Genomic DNA, 22,316 nt, shown 5'->3' with positions numbered 1-22,316 from the left:
TGCCCCGGTCTGCCAGATGCCCCTCTCCTGTTTGGGACTTTGCTATCATGTCATAGCATAGCATTCATTTTCATGATGAATCACATCATGGAACAAAGTCACCATGGCTCTCTGATACAGGCACTGGCGTTCTGCTTCTTTAGAGGACAATCTTCTCTCCATGGCAGCTTGTGCGCAACGACATCGGTATCCGACCTGGCATATCCTACCACGACCAGGCGAAGGCATCCACATGCTTTTCCAACAGGACTACCATTCTGCTCTCGACTCGCCTCTGAAGCGGCCCCAATTTTTTTCTTTCCTGACCTCGGCGGTGCTTGGAATAACAACCTCAACCCGCTCCTCGTGCAGCTGAATCACCTTCTCCTCTTGTTTTGACAACCTGGCTAATTCCAGCAGATCACAATCTTCTTCGCCTTCTTCTTCGGCATGATAGATCGGTTTGTCGAAGTCATATGAGGTGTAACCAAATTGTTATCAACGAGATCCGGAGAATTATTTTTGAATTCGGAACGAGACAAATCAAAAAAAAGAAAAATGAAAACATTGCCATTTTATTTGTTTTTAAACTGCAAAAATAAATGAAAAACAGGGAACACCGCTTTTTATTGAAAAACATCCATTTATTTATGATGCGAAATGCTGCAGAATGAAACATGAGGTGGCCCTTACAATGAACCATTACGTGTCGGGAAACACATATGGCTTTCATGCAAATAAAGACTAACAACAAGAAATATTACTCTTCCGGACGAGTGACAGTGCTGATCTTTTTAAGCCTTCCAGCTTCCTGGTACGCACGATTTTATCCACGGTTCCAGCTCGCGGTTACTGTCAGTCTCTTCACCTACCGCACAGGCGTGATCTGAATCTAGCATTCCAGCACTGACAAAGGTGAACGACGGACGACGTCCTCTGTTCTGCTCAGACAACCCTTGATCTGGCTGATAGCCAATCCCAAACATGTCCGACTTTACCACAATGCCTATGATTTTCCCCAGCCTGGGATCCCTCCATTTCTCAACATTTCCAGTGCCTGTTTGTAAGAAGACACAGACGGTTTTTTTCTCTTTTCCAATACCAATGGCATTTTCCACCGTGACGGCTTCAACTACCAGACTGGGTGTTTCAAATTTTCCACCGTCCATTTCCACCCCCTTCATCTTCTGGGTCATATCCCCCATCAGTACACCCCTCTCTGCGGCGACGGCCGCACAACTAGCATCAACACTAGGGAAACCTCCCTCCTTCCTCCGAGGTTTTGGGACCACAGGCCCTGGAGCTTTTAACTGATCCCCATTCACCAACCCAACCGTCTTACTATCCTCAGAAATTGCATTCATCCCCATCTGACCATGCGCGGGCATGTGATCAGCATTAACGTTTGGAAATTGTGCAAAATTAATGGCCTTAGAATCCACCAGGTCTTGGACAGCATGCTTAAAAGCTCTACAACCCTCAATGCTATGTCCAGACGCACCGGAATGGAATTCACACTTGGCATTCTCATCGTAGTTGGCTGGCCTCTGATCAGGTTTTAACGGAGCTAATGTCCTCAATTGTACCATTCTGAGATCTTTCAACTTCTTCAACAGAAGAGCATACGGTATGGGTGGCTTATCAAATTGACGATCAACCCCCTTTCCTCTTACTTGGTTCCCAGCTCTCTGTGCTCCCGGGTGAGGTGACGGATATCTCTGTGGTGCAGGCGAACTACCAACAGGAATAGCTACAGTGGCAGCATAAGGGTGATAGCAATCCCTAACGCGTTCTTTCTTTGCCGGCACACCAATTGGCTCAACCTCTTTCTTAAGCTGACCACTGCTAGGGGTTTCTTTGTTATGGCGACCGAGGGATTTGTTACTTCGAATGGCGGAGCCTTTCCCAGAACTTTCTCCACCATTAGCCACTTCTCAATTTTCTTCAATCTCTCAGCCATGGCTTTCTGCCCCAAGGCAAGCCCTTGCACAACACTGAACAACTCCCTCACCATCTCTTTCAATTCGAGGATATCGTCGTTGGGCGGATTCATCCTTCCTGCGTCAATCAAAATAGGTTAGAAACTGACACCTGCAAAACAAAAAACAAGTTATTATGCATGAATGCAATGTCCATCCACATGAGGGACACTTTGTCTCTTGCCCCTGGTTTCATCGAGACAAATAACAATCCGGCAGCAATATTCCGACATTCAACATTTGATTTCATCGTGCAGATCAGAGATATGTGATTTAGCATGATACCCCCAAACCATGTGTGTGCTTGTGTGAGTGCATACAGTAAAGCAAATAAAGCTTTGAAGATCGATCACTGAATGAAAATAACCATCACATAACAAAATGCACAATAAGTGCCATAGTCATACATCAAATCATACAAAATTCAGATACAATCTTCCAGAACCGGGAAAGAAATACAAGCAAATGGACTCCGCCAACAAGCCTGACGGTAATCCACACAAATGATGAAGCTAGCCTGATAAGGGTCCCACAGATGGCCCTACCTCATCCTCCATCTTCGCGAACTCTACGGCGAACCTGAGCTCGGTGTTTTCTTGCTGTAATCTCCCCACCTCTTTCTGGTGAACTTTCATCTATCTGAAGTAGTGATTTCTCTCAGCCATGTAGTGATCCCTCTCGGCGATGATCTTCACATTCTCCGCTTCCTTAACCTTCAGCTTGACCTCCCACTCAGCAATGAGAACTCGGACTCTGTCGTCCCTCTGATCTCTCACGAGGATTTGCCTTTTCTTCTCATCTTCAATGACCTTTGAAGCTCTAGCCAATCTCTCTTTGGTGATGTCGTGCTCCCTGTTGGACGATGCCAAAGCCTGGTTGATCTTCCCATAATAGGCAGTATCCATCTCAAAGCGCTTTGCTTCCAAGGCATGCCGCTTGTCTTGATCCTCCATCTTTACCTTGATCTCTTGATTAACCGTCTGAATCCGAGCAACAGTCATCTCCAATTCCGCTTTCTCTGCAAGCAACTGATCTCTGGCTCTCTTCATCTCGAGGAATTCTTCCATACTGACAGAAGAACTTGGACCCTCAATCCTAGGACACCCAAGATCACCTCCAGGAAATGGTAGAAGTGTGAGCTCTATCCTCTTCCGCAACCAATCTTCGAATAGGGGAAAATACCGACTGTTGACCTTACCAAACGGAACCTTTCCTTTCCTCTGAATGTTACGCCATGACCCAGACACTTGCATCAACTTGGCATGATCGCCCTCAGCTGAGAAGTAAAAGGACTCCTGAATCTCCCGCTCGAGAGGAGGAACCTCCATGGCAAACCCCATCTGTCTCCTAAGAAGTGTCGGGTTGTAATTAATGCAACCCTGAACTCCTATAAGAGGCACATTGGGGAATCTCCCACAGCTATATATGAAGTCTCGTCCAGCCATGCCGTTATGAGTCCAAGCAATGTCATCAGCCCGCAAACCCATCAACCTGACAGACCACTTGACCGTAGGATCAAGAGAAGCAAAAGCACCCCTGGAAGGCAAATACCCCATAAACCACCTGAATAGCAACTGAGCACAGCACCGGATCAAACCCCCACGCCGCTTCTCGTTCCTGTTATGAACCGAGTAGTAAACATCTCCAATCAGAGTAGGAATAGGGTTCCTCTGTATGAACAATCTGATAGCATTATGGTCCACAAAACTCTTCTGGTTAGGAAACAGAATAATCCCATAAATGCTTACAGCAATCACCGCACAAACCGTCTTCCAATTGCCCATCGCAGCATGTTCCTTGGCATTAGCTTCCAAGAAACTCAAATGAAAACCAGGTAATTTTCCTTTCTCTTTCAAACCCTCCTTGATCATCTCCGGACTCAAATAAAGAGCACGGGAAATCCCAAGGACATCAGGCTCTCCTCTAATAGCACAGAAAGGAATCTGATCGCGGATCTGCATACCCAGAATGCTAGCATAGTCCTCCATCAGAGGTCCCAACAAATAGTCTGGAAACACGAAGCATCTCAGGCACGGGTCATAGAACTGGAGAAGAGTATGAATGGCGCTCCTGTCGCTGTCAGTGAGTCTGAAAACCATCTTCAGGATACTACCGTATGCCTCTCTGAACATCCCCACATGGTCGGGTGTAATCAATGCTATCATATCTCTCAACTCGTCAATCTCTGGGTTGAAGAAACTGTAGGCAACGTTGTCTTTCAGACCGGTCCTCATATCTGAGCAGAAAGTCTCTCAACCAGGATCTCGATCAAAATGTCCCTGCATATGGATAAACATGTGTTAGATGCAATTAATGCAAGATGTAATGATGCTGATGAATGAATGCAATGCGTTGCCATCCTCCAAGCCGTCTGATCATCTGTTGCCCTGAGTCACAACCCTGACTTCTGAACCGATCACAACCATCTGAGGGAATATGTAACCACAAATCCAACTCAAAGGGTTCCGAAATAAACGGAACTGCCAAATACATCATCATCATCATCATCAGCAATCTCTGAGCAGATAACCACAACCCTCTGAATCGGCCCGGGGAATCCTGAAATAAACGGATCCCCACTGATAAATAACTCGGACAGCCCTCCGGCGTCTCTGAAATAAATGCCCATAAATCCGACTCATAAATAGGACCCTGATCAACGGAACCAAAAGTCACCATCTGAGTCACCAACAGAACATGCATCTGAAAGAATCACCCTCCCCTCACAGGTAAATTCTAAACAGGTCACCCTAAGGCGGATAATAGTCTCGACAATCGGGCAGAGATACTCAATGGGTTTGCCCTTTCGGGTGTGCCATTGTAGCTCCCTTAAGACCATCTAAACCAAAGATCCGGGAAATGATCGGTCACCGGAGTCAATAGTTCAAAAGAGATAACCCAACCAAAGTGGAAAACCCCACTAGAAGAGCACTTCTCAGATGAACCTCGTCCGGCTTGTGGTACGTCACGTTGCAACAATATACTAATATAGCAAATGAGGAACGTGAGACCACACTAGTCCTAGGTGTACACTCGGGCCTGGGTTTTAGCCCCACTCAGAACACCCACCCCAAACAGAGGAACCACCTGCACAGAGGACGGCAACAACATGATAGTATGATGCATGCAAATATTTATGCAGATATATACACAGTCAGAATAATAAATGCAATAAATAACACAACACAAGCAACCTAAACTACCCTAGAACGTTAGGAGAGACTCGCTTAGGGAAGATGGACCAACACAGGTCAACATCTTTTAGTCCCCAGCAGAGTCGCCAGCTGTCGCATCCGCGAAAAACAACCGGCGGGCTAAAACAAAAAAACAACACAGAGCCGCCACTTCGCGTTATTTATCCCAAAATAGGGAAAGGAAACGCTCAGAGAAACCTGGAAAAAGCATGGTCTCGCGACCAAAGAGAAAGGGTAAGGGAGTCGGTTACGCAAGGGGAAGGTATTAGCACCCCTCACGTCCGTCGTACTCGACGGGATCCACGCTCTAAAAGAAAGAATAGGTTGCTAAAATAAACAGACAAACATCATACACACACGCTAAGACAACACAGGTGGGGTTAAGAACAAGAGAGCTCGATAGGACGTCGCATCCTATGCCTACGTATCTCGTCTGGAACGAGAATCAGAGCTGCCGTAGTTAGGCTCACGCACGCCAAACAAGCAAACACCAACACAGGCAAACATGGAGCCTGAATGCCAATCACTGGACTTACATCAGCATCCGAACCAAAACGCACCCAAGAAGGCAAACGTGGAGCCCGAAAGCCAATCACTGGACTTACATCGGCATCCGAACCAAACACACACAAGAAGATAACAAGAAAACACACACAAAAAAGAAAAAAGTGCCCGGAGAGACCTCGCACGGTCTCCTGCCTACATACCTCGTCTGGAACGAGGATCAGGGCGATGTAGTTCCCCTGAAAGGGAAGGAAATTCTAGCCAGAAACCAAGGGGAGGCACACTACCAGGGAGCTGTACTCGAGCCTAGTGTTATCATGCATCATTGCCCTATGTTGTGGTTTCTACCTACTTGCACAACAGCAAGCTAATCCTATCCAGGAAGAAAGCAAGCATGCAAGCATCAACAGATCAAAACAAGCATTTCAAACAAATATTCACAAAGCACACACTATATCCAGTCAAGTGGGCTCAAACAATGGGTTTGACTGCCTAGGCAAGTCATCTGTACAGGGGTAGTATTCGCTCTTAACCTTGCCATTGAGGGGCTAAGGTGAAGCAGATGAAAGGTGAGTAAAGATTAGACTTCACAGCTCTTATCCCTGACCAGGGAGAGCTTCAGACAAAGGAGCGTGGGTCCAGAATGGAGGGACCCTTCTACGCTCAAGACTCTGACACAACTGTACAAAGTACAAGATCTTGGGTTTGTGTCCCAATGCATCAACACAGTGGTGTGAGCAGAGGGACGACTCAACAGAATAGCGGGGGATAGATTGCATATCCCTTGGGTTCCGCCAATTGCCTCATAGAGGTCTTCACCTGCTTAGCACAAAAGTAAACAATCACAATCATCGCCTCTTAAGGAGGACTTCAGACAGTTGCCTGGCTAAATAACAAGCCAGGTCTTCCAGACTACATGAAGACAAGAAAGTCTACCTCAACTGGTTTAAAAACCAAGCAACAACAAGCAAGTTCTTAAAGAACTGTAAGCGACTAAATGTACCTGAAATCAATCAAGCATCATCAGTACTCAGACAAACCAACAATAAACAGCAAAAGTCAATCTATACAGACAACACAAGTTAATGCACATAAGTGCAAGCCATGAGCTCAAGCTCAAGCATCAAACCTACAACACAAAGCCAATGTTAGTTCACAACATCAAACAAAACTCAATTTAATCAACTTGCACTTTTTTCTTTAAGCCTTTTGCATTTCAACCTGAAAATCCACACCAAATGTGAGAAACTAGACCACTAGGCCAAGCCTAGGGTCCAAAGGGGATAAAAAAATCAAAACAGCAAATGAAATTTATCCAACATCACATTCAAACAAATAAAAAGCAAATGCAATTGGTCCCATGCTCATATCAATCACCATTATTATTTCATGCACAATTTAACATCAATCATGTAATTTGCAACTTCAAATGACCAAACAGAACTATCTCAATCAAATCCATATCAAAACAATTCAATTAATTCCACAAAAATTCACACCTAAACAGGACCCATTCAATGTATAGCATGTCAATTTTCAGATCAATTGGACAAAAGAAAGTATGTCAATGAAAATCAAGAAGTCCAGACACATTTATACAAGCCAAAACAAGGCATTCAAACAAGCATTAACTTCCATAAATCATAAAACAGTGACAACAATTAAGAAATGAATGGGATCAAAACCATAATGTCCTATAATGTGTCTACAATGCTCACACCAAATTTTATCTTCATCCAATACAATATGAGAATTTCACAAGCAAAATGCCAACATGTGTCACACAAGATCACCAAATGAGCATACAGAGAAGAAAATTATCAATCAATTAGAAAACTCCATCAAAAATTCCAGCAAAAATCACATGTTATCTTGGCATATCAATGATCATTCATGCAAAAAATTAGAGAAATCAAACATTTCTAGGCTAGGCAAATAAAATCAGAAAGTTGACCTAGCTTGGTGTGACACAAATTGTCACACCTTAATTCAAAAATTTATATCTCCATCACCAAGTATCCAAAAATCACAAACTCTACATGAAAATAACCATCAACATGTCCAGAATAAGCACAAAAATTTTCATTCATTTCTTTGTAAGTATGAGTATTTCATGAAGGTTTTGGCAAAACATACAAAAATGTGACACATTCCACAAACCCTAAGCCAATCATTTTTCCACACATGCAAAAAATCCACAAAAATCATGATAAAATTCTACACATTTCAAGAAGAACAATGCAAAAAATCTCACCAAAATTGGACAAGAAATGAATGAGATATGATTTTTACAAGATCATGTAACAAAAATGAAATTGAAATAAGAAAAAGAAAATGAAATAACAAAATAAATTGAAGGAATGGCATTTTTGTAATACTTATGAACTAAGCCAAAACGGCGTCGTTCCGAACATAAGCCAAGGCGCGCTCTGATTGGCCAGAGCTGGCGCCAAACACGAATTTAAATGAGGCGAGGCAAATGGAAGATCAAAACGCATATTTTCCAGAAAAAACTCCAAGAACTTCATCGTTCTTCATCATAACCAACTCAGAAATTGCAGAAAATGAAAATCCTCAAATCTCAATGAAAATCAACAAACTCATAGTCAAAAGAACCGTCTCTCAACAAGGAACATGAACATGTAATCTATTTCTCCTAATACCTAACATAGCAACGGGATCGAACGTTTTAAGTTATGCACATAAAACCTAAAATCGCGATAACTTTCTCTACAGTTAACCAATTCACAAACCAAGCATAGCATGATCATCTACATTCAAAGATCTACACAACGCACATAACAATTCACGCAATGATGAGATTCGAAAAAATCACCTTGTGAGATGGCAGTGATGATTCCTGAAGCTTTTGCGTATGATTATCCAAAACAGATGCAGATGAAGCTTTAGGAAGATGATTGGAGAAGCTATCTCAGCTCAAACACGATCCAGAAGCAAGAATTCTTAAATCACCATTGATGAGCATCACATGAACAGTCGAGGTTCTTGAAGATTCTTGCAACAATTCACCAAAACAGTTGGAGAGGAAGATGTAAGGAGCACGAATCAAGAAGAATTTCACAATTTGGTTGAGAATTGGTGAAGATTTTGTGAAAAATGCTTGATGGAGTTCTTGATGAATTTGGAGAAAATGGAGGGAAAGTTTGTTAGATTCTTGAGAATTGTGATTATGATTTGCAATTCTGTTACAATTAGAACTTTATACTTCAGCTTAATCATTCTCTTAATCACCAATTAGCCAAAATGAAATAATTAGCATAATGTCAAATTTCAATGAAAGCTCCAAAATGCCCTTGCCAAATATTGAACCATGACAGCTCATGACAGCTCAAACCACTTCTATTTGGCATTTGTGATGTGTTGCAAAAAACCCCATTCCAAAATTCCAATTATTTTGCAAGTTGGACCATTTTGCCCTTGGATTTAATTAGTACACTTGAAAATTGACCTTTTGCATTGACCATTTTTGATGAATTCTGATTATGCACCATGAAAGTACATGTGAAATGGAGTTTGCTCATAAAAAGATCAACCATTTTGGACATTCCATGTGGAAGTTATGCCACTTTGATTATAGGCATTTTTGGAAAATGAATGGACCATAACTTGCCAACCATACATGGGAATTTCAAGTTCTTGGACTTTTTGGATAGGTGAGAACAAGATCTACAACTTTCATGTTGAACAAATTTTCATTTGAAGCATTTTTGGATACGTAATTTTGTGGTGAAAAACTTTCCATTTTTGGAAACTTCCATTACAAGTCACTTTCTATTTTTGGCAATTTTTGTCCTGACTTTATTTTCTTCATTCTTGAGCTTTGACATGTCAAATGAAACTTGTTTCAACATGAATGAAGGGTATCCAACTCTCTTCCACCTCCAAATCCATAAAATCAAGCACAGTTGACCACAGTTGACTTTTCCAACTGATAGATGAATTTGGCAATGCACTGATCAATCTGAGCCCCAATCTTCTGATGAAATGGCTCAATGGTGAAACCCTAGCCTCCACAAGCTCAATACAATCACATGATGATCCCCATATCCATTGTAGACCCCATCTCCTTGCCATGCCCTGATTGGCCCATTGCAACTGATTAGGGTTGACCAGTGGTCAAAACCCTAATCTCAAGGTATCTGATCAATCTTCTGAATCCTCTGGATGATATCAAGATCATGATGATGATGATGTATCACTTCAACCAAGATGAAGACCAATCTCCTTGAGAAACCCTAATTCATAGCCCAATCCTCAGATGGCTAATGATCAGTCAATAAAACCCTAGGCTTGCATCTCCACCTCTTATCTTCTGACCAAGACTTAGGAGGATGACTTGCACAATGTAACCACATGATATGCAATATGCAATGCCTAATGTCCTAAAAATGATATGCAATATGTTATGCTAGTCCCAAAAGAGGAGGGCAAATTTTGAGGTGTTACAGCACGCACTCAGGTTTTAAAGGCAGGAAATGTTGCACAATATCTGTATCCAAACCCGGCATGTCTTCATAGGACCAACCAAAGATATCTGAATATTCTCGTAGCAAGCTTATCAAATCTTCCTTGACAGACCTTTCAAGAAGTGCCCCAATCTTCACCAGGCGAACACAATCCTCAAACCCCAAGTTGACTGTTTCCAAGTCTTCGAGATGCGGCTGAATGATCTTCTCTTCGTGCTCAAGGAGATGGGTAATCTCATCAGGAATCCCCTCAACGTCATCTTCCTCTGCCTCAAATACAGGGAATTCAAAATTGGGAGATGGCGTTGGATCATTATGTTCAATGGGTTTTAGGATCAACTTGCATAATGATTTTGGTTAATGAAAATTTTTTAGCATTTAAACAAGCAAACCATTATGCAGATGAAAGAGATTGCTTTTATTCTTGTTTTTCATGGGTTTTTTGTGATCACTGATTTCATGCAAGAAAAAAGCAAAAAGTGAAAACAAAGGAAAAACAAATGTTTAACAATGCATTAATTGAATGAAAACATCATTGTATATATGCTTTGCCAACAATGTCATCACTTCTCCTTTTGGCATGGGAGAAGGGTTTTAAACAAAGTGAACAATTACTCTGATCTATGGATGACTGTAGGAACATCTACAGCGACCCAATTGTGGCAGACACCACCAGGAATAACGAAGTTGTTCACGTCTTCTGCATCCTCTTCCAAGATAGCAGCAGCTTCCTCCTCAGGTTGATCAGCATGGATGAATCCTCCACTTGTGAACAAACCTTGCTCATTACATGCCCCAGAACAGTAGCCAATGCCAGCCCGGGATCTATTGTCTTCAAGTTCAATCACCTTCCCTAATCCAGCAACTGCACCACACTCAATGGCCAGCTTTGCATCACGGTAGGAAGTGAATGAAGGAGACTTCTTCTCGATTGGTTCATCAATAGATAAAGCTTGGAATGGAGTTCCAACTTCATCCTCAGCGTCAATGTACGAGAAAGAAGACAGATGGCTAACCAGGAGAGCCTTTTCTCCCCCTACTACAACCAATTTCTTATTTTTCACAAATTTCAACTTCTGGTGTAGGGTGGATGTCACGGCACCAGCCTCGTGAATCCATGGTCTGCCTAAGAGACAGCTATAAGATGGGTGGATATCCATTACCTGGAAGGTAACTTGGAAATCACTTGGTCCAATTTTGATAGGGAGATCAACTTCCCCAATCACTGTCTTACGCGACCCATCGAATGCTTTCACAACAACCCCACTCTGCCTCATAGGAGGACCTTGATATAACAATCTGGCGAGTGTGGATTTTGGCAATACATTTAGAGACGATCCAGTGTCCACCAGTGATCGCGACTTTATGAGTCGAATTTGGGGTACAAACTGCAAGTGCACAGTTCTATCGCGTAGTTTTAAAAGATATCGATCCCACAGGGACTTATGAATCAATATACCGTTATCTAAGGTTACTTCGTAAAGCTAAGGTGAATAATGGTTGATTGTTTGGGGGCGAAGCTAAAAACTAAACTAAGATCTAGATTAAATATTAATAAAGCGGATATCGGTATGTAGTTCGTCGTAATTAGGGAATCAATTCTTTGTCGGTTTCTTGGTTTTAAAATAAATCGTTTCAGTTAACTTTATTGATTAAAGGTTTTATCTCAAACTCTCGCTCTGTTGAATAAACCATGATTTTACGTTAATGTAGCTGTCACTTATAATTAAGTCAAAAACCATTTTTTTGAAAGCAATAAAGTTGCAGAAACTCTTTTTAAGAAAACACTGAACGTTTTAAACACCCTTATCTCAAACTCTCGCTCTGTTGACTTAGGTTATACAATTAAACCCGAATGCTTAACTCTCGTCCTCACATTCAATCTTTAAAAATACTTTTTGGAAAAGGTCAGAATTTAATTAACTCTAAAACTTGCTCTCGCCCTGATCTAGAATTAATGCCTAATTTACACTGTCCAGTTAAAACCTCAAACTCTCGCTCTATTGATTTTAACTTCTTTATGTCTTTTACTTTTGTAAAAAATTCTTGTTATTAAACCTGTAAATTGAGACCGTAAAAAGATTGATTTTAATTTTAAATTTAATTAGACCGACTTAGTCTTGATCCCTTATTCCGCTTACTTTACATACCGATATCTAGGCGAATTAGCCAGACATGCTAAACAAACAAAAATATATATCATGCATAAACAGACTCATCCCAGGCAGATAATATAAATAAGTAATAAAACAAAGCATTAAATAATAATTAAAGAACCTGAATGCGTTAAACAATAGTCTTGAACACTCCACCACAAGCCGGTAGGATTTGTTCTTGGATTCTTCAATTAAACAACAAATTAAAACGAAGGAAATAAAAACTAGATTCTAACGTAAGGTTAGATCCGGTAAAAGTTGCACAATAGTTTCCGGTGTAGAAACTATTGTGCGAAAAGAATTAATTAAATGCTAAAAAGGAAAGTATAAATTGCAAGGGAAATAGTGTAGAACTTGTAAAAAATAAATAAAGAAACAATACTGAAATTGCTGGAAAAGAAAATAAGCAAAAGCGAAAAAGCGGCAAAGGAAAAAAATTGGAAAAGCTTCGGAACCACTTTAGGTTTTCCAAAGTGGCTATTTATATTGGTGTCATTAAGTAACTGTCTGCTGCCAACAGGTCTTCAACGTAGCTAATTGCATGGCGTGGATATAGGGCCCAACACTCCTCAACGTCTCTTCAAGTCTCTGAGGCGTTACTTGCGCCCAAAAAGTAGGGGAATGGTGTGACGTTCGTCACAAGGCTGTTTTGCGTGACGCTCGTCACGCCCTCTGTGACGTCCGTCACAGGCACAGCATTTATGTCTTGCGCTTTGGGCTGGGCTTTGGCATTTGGTTCTTTTTCTCTCCTTTTTGCACCTCCTTTTCTTCCATTTTTACTAGTGCTTCAAAATAAACCACCTGAGACAAATAGGAAGAAAATACCGCGTAATATCTTATAAAATGAAGTGAACTGAAATTAATAATAATAAAATTTAATTGAATTAAGTCCAAAAGTATGATATAATTTCGTGTTATCAAACTCCCCCATACTTAGATCTTTGCTTGTCCTCAAGCAAAATTCAGTATAGAACTCGTTTTAAAAATTTATCCAGATGAGATTTCAAAACACACATCAATTCGTAATAGGTTGCAAGTGGATTTTGTTTAGAGGCAACTTGAGTTAAATCTTGATATCAACAACCACCGTCACAACCTAGACAACCCCACCTTATGCAAATCAGTTCAAGTACACTATGATAGCTATCCTAGTTCCTTTACTCTTATTTCACCCGTTTTCATTCTAGCAAAATCACATTAAGCCCTTTATCTTTTCGCGCACATAGTGGAGTAACCGGTTAGTGATTATGATTCCCTTTTAGCTGGAAGTTCTGGTACATAAGTCGGATAACTTCGTTATTCAGTCCATTGCAAATTGTGGGGGATCGAACCGTAGTCCGCCCTACCAAGTTCAGTACCAGATACCTGCTGAACCAACTCATAATGGATCTTTCATATTATGCTTTTGTATGATCTGCAACCTTTAGATTAAATGATCTGGTAAGGATCACCTAACTTAATTAGTGCATTTCCTGATATATATTTTTTGTTATGTTACTTTGGGAATCATCCACTTATATTCATCGGCTCTCCACGTAGTTTGCTATTAAGATGGTGCTGACTTCTCGTATAAACTACTTGGGGTTACTATAAAACTTAAAAGTTCAAGGAATTGGTATAATAGGTACTTATCCTGATCTAACGTGTTGGGTTCGTTTAGAGTGTTTGGCGGTAGTAGTCTTTGTCTTGATTCGACTCAAGATCGATAAGATGAGCAACCTTTATACTTACTGGGTGTTGAGTTTTTGTTGTGTGGCTCATGAAAGCTTGAGGGAATAGATAATAGAAATTTATTCACACTCGGGACTTAACTTAAAATAATAGATTTTTTTTTTATTAATTAATAAAGCAAAATAATGGAGGGAAAGGTACATACTTGAAAAATGAAAATAGAAAGAACATGGTTTCCCCCCCCCCCCCCCCCCCCATACTTAAACTAAACATTGTCCCCAATGTTTTAAGGAAATGAAATACAATATGGAAAGGAAAGAGAAACTACAACTAAGGTTGTCTTCCGCCTCTGGTTCTTGGACCTGGTGATCTCTGACGTAAGTCTAAGTTGTCGAACCTGCTGAACAACTCAGTAAACCGCTGGTCGGTTATGGCATTCCTAGCATCCTGTTGTTGTTGCATTTGATGCATTATCTGCATCATCTCGACATTCTGTGCCTGCATACCCTCAATAGCATCTATGATGTCGTCGTTGGTTGCAGGCCTTCTTCGTCGACGACGTTGGGAGGATGGGCCAGTTGCATTGCCGGAAGGGTTGAGCGGGACTGACTGTTGTGTAGGCGGATGATCACCTTGCTCCATTGCTTCAAACTCGTCTGTGTGCGGGTTTGTTTGTGAAGGCTCGGTGGCTTCGGGAGCGTTTAGATCATAGAGGTGGCGGTCGGGGTTTGTGACATCAGTTAGGGCGATATTTGGTAGAACAACGCTTGGGACTGCCTGGTTGTTCACCATAAGATAATATCCTCCGCCTACTCTGTTCTTAATCAGGCTGCTGGATCGACAGTAGCTGATATCCATAGATAGGGGAGGTAGAGATTCTAAAGTTTGGAGTTTATCCCCTAGGTTTAGGCCAAGTGCTATGGTGGTGATTAATCCACCAATTATAAAAGGTTGCCGGCCTCTAGCACATAAGGTGCGGATATGATGAAATAGAAAGGAGGCGGCGTTTACCTGAGTATCTGGTTCGAAGACGCACTGGAGGAAGAATAGCTCCTTTGAGTTGACCTTGCTGTTGTTTGGTCTTCCAAAAACTGTGTTTTGCAAGATGCGGATAAAGTACCGGATAGTGGGGTTATGTATATGGGAGAGAAGGAGCTCTTCCCAGTTGTAGGTATCTATACCGGAAATTTTCTTAAAAAGGCCGAAAACGTCAACTGTGTTCCAGTTTGAGTTTGGAGGGATTCTGGGGTGTAGCAGACCTTCTATGGGGAATTGTAGCATGGTACTCAATTGGTTTTGGGTTAAGGAGTACTCGGTGTTAAACATACGGAAGGTTGCGGTACCGGTTAAAAATTCGTCTTCACCGGCGGGAGTGGTGTAGTCGTATGAACTTAAGAATTCTAAGGTTAGGGATGGGTAGGTGGGTTGATTATGAGTGCAAAGGAAGGTTAAGTTGGCTTGACGGAGCATCCATTCGATACCTTGGAGTAATCCTAATTGTTGTAAACAAGTTAAATCGGGGTACCTGGTGGAAACGACGCCTCGCTGTTGGAAACGCTCGAATTGCTCCCTTTGATAATTTTCATCTTCGGATCGGAAGATGATATTTCCAAAATTCTGATTTCCCGCCATTGTGATGAATGAATTTTGAAGGGGTGATTTGGAAAGAAAAGAAATGTATTTGGTAGGAGAGAATGGTTTGTGGTGAATGAAGGAAGGTTTGGAGGGGTATTTATAGGAGAAGAATTTGGAAGTTGGAAAGAAAAAGTGGTTGAAAAGTAATTAAGTGTGGTTGAATGGAAATTAATGGGGAAGGTAGAAAGTAAAAAAAAGTGTAACGTTCGTCTCCAACGGCTCCTTAACGTTCACTAGTCTGAAGGGTGTTACGCTCGTCACAGGGGTGTGACGTTCGTAACAGGCACTTGGCGTGCCGTCCGTTATGGATTGTGTGACGCTCGTCACACATTCCTTTTTGGCAAGGCTTCAGTAGCGTTTCACAGAATCACTTTGGTAAAGGATTTTATTTTTGTTATTTATTTTGTTTTGTTTTGCTTATGATTGGTTTATTCTGCAATTTAATTTATCGTGCACGCTTATTCTACTTTGTATAATAATAAGTCATAGGTAGCAACAGTAGAGCATAATAGCTATTGCATAATAAAATTAAATAAACAACTTCAATAAAATGATCATAATGTAATACAGGAAAGGAAAACAATGAAATGAAAGAGAAATAAATGTGAACATGAATTCAAATAACATTAATGAATAATCTAACTTAAAACTAAATAACTTAGAAAAATAACTAAATTCTATCCCTCTGTACGATCTCTGGCCGGAGGAGCAAAAGAGTTAACACGATGTAGCAACTCGTGAAACTGATCTGTCATACTGCTCATGTATCCTAGAACTTCGTGTCTCATGTTAGTAAATTCTCCTCTGAGGGCGTCTTGTTCTGACATCAAAGCTTCAATGGCGGTGTTATAATCAGTTCCGGGCATATGATGCCGGAGGTCGGATATGGCTGATTCTTCGGTCTGAACAGGCTGAGGAGGAGGGTCAATATCATAATAGCCGGATGGTGTCTGAGGGTCAGATTCAACATGAGGGATCTGGTCATCATAAGTCTCATAGTCATCACAAATCTCATAGTCCTGGATGGATTCAATGGATCTAGCAGGAGTGGGAGTTTCGTTCAGGTTGTAGAGCCAGTTACTGCGGTTATGAATGCTAGTCCTAGGATCGGGCATAGTGAATAGGCAAAGAACCTGGTTATCAATAATAAGCTCAAACTCGTCAGACCCTAGGTTTGCTATAAACATAGTGTTGAAGAGGAAGGGTATACTCATAGTAGTAATGCCACAAAAAGGGCTTAGGTCAAGCATAGGCTGACGTAATCCAATAGCATTACCTATCATAGTTATCAAACCGCCTATTCTAATGGGTGCTCGCTCATCCTGGATAAGGTGGTCCAAATTAGCTAACATAAAAGTGGCACCGTTTACTGGACGTTTCTGGGAAGCACAAAATATGATGAAGAGTTCATCACGTGAAACTGAAGTACTATTTGGCTTCTTCCCAAATAAAGTGTGGGTCAGGATCTTATGGAAATAGCGAAAGGTCGGGTTGTGTATGTTTCCAGAGAGAAACTCATGTTCTTCGGGCTCATCATTTCCAGTCAGCTTACCCCAAAAGTGTTCAAGTTCTCTATGTTCAAAAAGTTCTTCCTGGCTTACTGTGAATGTGTCAAAGGAGGTAGGAAAACCCAAAAGATTGGTAAAGTCTCTAATATTAAATTGGTACTCCATATTGAACATTCTGAACTGGATAAAACCTCTGCTAATTCCTTTTCCATGGCTGGGTAGATAGATTAATGAGCTAAGGAATTCTAGTGTGAGTCTCCGGTAGGTGGTGAAATGTCTCAGGATAGGGGATGTCTCCCATCCTATCTGGTTCAGCAAATACAGGACACTTTGTCTAAGTCCAAGGGCAGTCATAGCCCAATCATCAGCATATAAACTAGGTAGCATCTCTCTAGTGGCTAGTTCTTCAAACTTTTGTTTCTGAGCCATTCCTCTGAATTTGATACCCATACGATCAAAATGACCCATCTGGTTAGTGTTAGCTAGAGAAAAGAAAACATGAGTTTTAGTCAGGATTTGGCCAAATGCCGAAAGAAGAAAAAGATTATTATTATATTTTTTTTCTTTTGAATTAAAATAAATCAGGAATGAATACTAAACAGAAATTAAAAGAATAATTGAGGAAAAAAATAGGAAAATGATAATAATAGAATAAGAAAATAATAAAATAATTGTGGGTTGTCTCCCACTAAGCGCTTTGTTTAAATGTCGCAAGCTCGACAAAGAAACTGTTAAGTATAATCTATAGGTCCTGGGGGCATTTCGTCTAAGTGTAGGATTTGCGAATCTCCATTGGTTTCCGCATAATGATAGTGTTTTAGACGTTGCCCGTTTACGGTAAACGGTTCTGTGGATTTGCCTTTAATTTCTATTGCTCCACTGGGGAAGATGTTTGTGATATGAAAAGGTCCTGACCATCTGGATCGTAGTTTTCCCGGGAATAACTTTAGTCTAGAGTTAAATAAAAGGACTGCGTCGCCTTGCTTGAAGATTTTCCTTGATATACGCTTGTCATGCCATTGTTTTGTTCTTTCTTTATAGATTCTGGCATTTTCATAGGCGTCTCTTCTGAGTTCTTCTAATTCGTTTATGTCAAGGATTCTCTTTTCACCGGCGGCTTTATAGTTTAGATTCAGATTTCTAATAGCCCAATAGGCTTTATGTTCTAATTCTACCGGGAGGTGACAGGATTTTCCATAAATGAGCTTAAATGGGGTCGTCCCTATGGGGGTTTTATAAGCAGTTCGGTATGCCCACAAAGCTTCTGGTAATTTCAATGACCAATCTTTCCTTGAAGTGGCGATCGTTTTTTCTAGTATTTGTTTGATTTCTCTGTTAGATACTTCCACTTGTCCACTGGTCTGAGGGTGGTAAGGTGTCGCTATCCTATGTCTCACTCCATATTTAAATAATAATTTTTCGAGTACCTTGGATATAAAGTGCGATCCACCATCACTGACTACTATTCTTGGGATGTCAAATCTCGGAAATATTATATTCTTAAAGAGTCTAGTTACTACTCGGGTGTCGTTTGTTGGGGAGGCTACAACTTCGATCCATTTTGATACGTAGTCAACTGCCACGAGTATGTATTTGTTACCGAAAGAGGATGGAAAAGGTCCCATGAAGTCTATTCCCCACACGTCGAAGATCTCTACTTCCAAAATACCTTTTTGTGGCATCTCGTCACGTCTAGATATGTTTCCCGTGCGTTGACATCTGTCACATTCCTTAATAGCCGCATGTACGTCCTTCCATATAGTTGGCCAATAAAAGCCGGCTTGTAGGATTTTAGAGCAGGTCTTGGATGTACTTGTGTGTCCACCATAAGGAGTGGAGTGGCAGTGTTGGATTATATTTTCTACCTCTTCTTCGGGTATACATCGACGGAAAATACCATCGGGGCCTCTTTTGAAAAGTAAGGGATCATCCCAGTAATAGTGTTTTATGTCGTAGAAGAATCGTTTCTTCTGCTGGTAAGATAAAGTAGGTGGAACTATTCCGGCAGCTAAATAATTGACGAGATCAGCGTACCATGGTGTGGCAGATATAGCTAAGGTGGTTTCTACTTGCATGTCGGAGTTGTTCTCTTCCAAAGTAGCTATAAGTTTGTCATACGAGAAATCATCATTAATTGATGTTCTTTCCGGTTCAAGGTTCTCAAGTCTAGAGAGGTGGTCTGCTACTACGTTTTCAGTTCCTTTCTTGTCCTTGATTTCTAAGTCGAATTCTTGTAGCAACAAGATCCATCTTAGGAGTCTAGGTTTAGCATCCTTTTTTGTTAAAAGGTACTTGATAGCAGCGTGATCAGTGTAAACTATTATTTTAGCTCCGACCAAGTAAGAACGAAATTTATCTAGCGCAAATACCACTGCTAGGAGTTCTTTCTCGGTAGTGGTGTAATTCATTTGCGCTTCATCCAGGGTTCTGCTTGCGTAATATATAACGTGAAGCTTTTTATCCTTTCGTTGTCCTAAAACAGCACCTACAGCATAATCGCTGGCATCGCACATTATTTCGAATGGTTCATTCCAGTCTGGTGTCTGCATTATGGGTGCGGAGATCAATGCTTGCTTAAGCGTTTGAAATGCTTTTAAACAGTTATCGTCGAATATGAATTCAGCATCTTTCATCAACAGTCCGGTTAAAGGTTTAGTTATCTTAGAGAAGTCTTGGATGAATCGTCGGTAAAAACCGGCGTGTCCTAAAAAGCTTCGTACTTCTCTCACGGTTCTTGGGGGTTGAAGATTTTCGATTACCTCTATTTTGGCTTTGTCTACTTCAATTCCTCTGTTCAAGATGATGTGTCCTAAAACAATTCCTTCTTGTACCATAAAGTGGCACTTTTCCCAGTTAAGTACTAAGTTTACTTTTACACATCGCTCAAGAACTCTTTCCAGGTTTTCAAGGCATTCTTCGAAACTTTGTCCGTATACAGAAAAGTCATCCATAAATACTTCCATGATGTTTTCGAGAAAGTCGGCGAAAATTGCCATCATGCATCTTTGAAAGGTTGCAGGAGCATTACACAGACCAAACGGCATTCGTCTATAAGCGAAGGTACCAAAAGGGCACGTGAATGTTGTCTTTTCTTGGTCATCAGGGTGAATTGGTATTTGAAAGAAGCCTGAATAACCGTCTAGATAACAGAAATGTGAATGTTTTGCTAATCGTTCTAACATTTGGTCAATGAATGGTAAAGGGAAATGATCTTTTCGGGTTGCTTTGTTTAGTTTCCTATAATCAATGCACATTCTCCATCCTGATTCGATTCGTTTAGTTATAGTTTCCCCTTTTTCGTTTTCAATAACGGTTATGCCTCCTTTCTTTGGTACAACGTGCACAGGACTAACCCATTTGCTATCAGATATAGGATATATGATACCTGCCTCTAATAACTTGGTTATTTCCTTCTTCACTACCTCACTCAGGATCGGGTTTAGTCTCCTCTGGTGTTCCCTAGAAGTTTTACAGTCTTCTTCTAGCATGATGCGGTGCATACAAATAGAGGGACTTATTCCTTTAAGATCGGTGATGTGGTACCCTAGTGCGGTTGGATACTTCCTTAAGATATGTAGGAGTTTTTCTGTTTCGAGTCTTCCTAGGTCTGCATTAACTATCACAGGTCGTTTAAGTTCTAAGTCTAGGAATTCATATCTCAGATTTTTGGGAAGTGTTGCGTAGGATCCGGTGTTATTGCTAAACATTGGTTAGATCTGTCTTCTACAAGGCAGTCAGATGATTTGTCTTCTTCTAACTCTGCTTCTTTTATGCATTCATCGATGATATCCATGAAGTAACATGTATCTTCTATTGCAGGTGCTTTCAAGAATTGGGAAAGAATGAATTCAATTTTCTCTTCACCTACTTCGAAGGTGAGCCGTCCTCGTTTTACATCTATGATTGCACCGGCAGTTGCTAAGAATGGTCTTCCCAGTATAATGGGTGTAATATCATCTTCTCTAATGTCCATAATTGTAAAATCAGTGGGAATGTAGAATTGACCTATGCGTACGGGAACGTTTTCAAGGATTCCTACAGGATATTTGATGGAACGATCTGCTAGTTGCACAGACATTTTGGTTGGTCTTAATTCTCCCATTTCCAGTTTCTTACATATGGATAAAGGCATAACGCTAATTCCGGCTCCTAAATCGCATAAGGCTTTGTCGATGACAAATTTTCCTATGTGACAGGGTATAGAGAAACTACCTGGATCCTTGAGTTTAGGGGGCATGTTTTGGATTATAGCGCTACATTCGGCAGGGAGTGTAACGGTTTCGCTATCCTCAAGTTTCCTCTTATTAGAAAGGATTTCTTTTAAGAATTTAGCATATGAGGGCATCTGCGTAATAGCTTCGGTGAACGGAATTGTAACGTTTAATTGTTTAAGGAGATCAACAAATTTTCTAAATTGGCCCGCATCTTTGGTTTTAACAAGCCTTTGAGGGTAAGGTATAGGTGGTTTGTAAGGTGGTGGAGGTACATAAGGTTCCTTCTTTTCTAGGGTTTCCTTATTACTCTCTTCCTTTTCCTTAGGTTCACTTTCCTTAGTTGATTTTTAGGGTTTTGGTTTTCTATCCTTGGATCAGACGGTCCTTCCACTTCCGTTCCACTTCTTAATATAATTGCATGAGCGTGGCTTCTCGGGTTAGGTTGGGGCTGTCCAGGGAATGTACCAGTTGGGGCAGCAGTAGGTGCTTGTTGTTGGGCTACTTGTGATATTTGTGTTTCCAGCATTTTGTTATGGGTAGCCAAGGCATCTACTTTGCTTGCTAGTTGTTTAAGTTGTTCGCCAGTGTGTACATTCTGGTTTAAGAAATCTTTATTGGTTTGTTGTTGGGACGCTATAAAGTTTTCCATCATGATTTCCAAGTTGGATTTCCTAGGGGCGTTATTGTTAGGCATGGATGGGTTCGGTTTCTGATATCCCGGAGGTATAGCTGGGGCTTGATTTGGAGACTGTCCAGGTGCGTACAAAGCGTTATTACTCTTATATGAAAGGTTTGGATGGTTCTTCCAATTTGAGTTATAGGTGTTCGCATAGGGGCTTCCTTGAGCATAGTTTACTTGCTCTGCTTGGATTCCTGTCAAGAGTTGACAGTCCGTAGGAGTGTGGCCTTGGATTCCACAGACCTCGCAATTCTGAGTTATAGCAACCACGGCGGCTGGAGGTGATACGTTTAAACTTTCAATTTTCTGG

General features: G+C 41.0%; 1 protein-coding gene across 1 annotated transcript; it reads right to left on the bottom strand.

Moving 5' to 3' along the window:
- Nucleotides 1-20,915: 20,915 nt before the first annotated feature.
- Nucleotides 20,916-21,587, bottom strand: LOC127127199 (uncharacterized; the record flags this gene model as incomplete). The annotated part of the gene is made up of 2 exons (XM_051056324.1): nt 20,916-21,401; nt 21,447-21,587. Coding segments are annotated over 2 exons (627 nt in total), but the record flags the coding sequence as incomplete, so codon positions are not given.
- Nucleotides 21,588-22,316: the final 729 nt, after the last annotated feature.

The sequence above is a fragment of the Lathyrus oleraceus genome, chromosome 3, assembly GCF_024323335.1.
Source record: "Lathyrus oleraceus cultivar Zhongwan6 chromosome 3, CAAS_Psat_ZW6_1.0, whole genome shotgun sequence".
Lineage (NCBI taxonomy): Eukaryota > Viridiplantae > Streptophyta > Magnoliopsida > Fabales > Fabaceae > Lathyrus > Lathyrus oleraceus.
The sequence above is the reverse complement of the archived record's forward strand: the minus strand, read 5'-3'. Positions and strand labels throughout refer to the sequence as shown.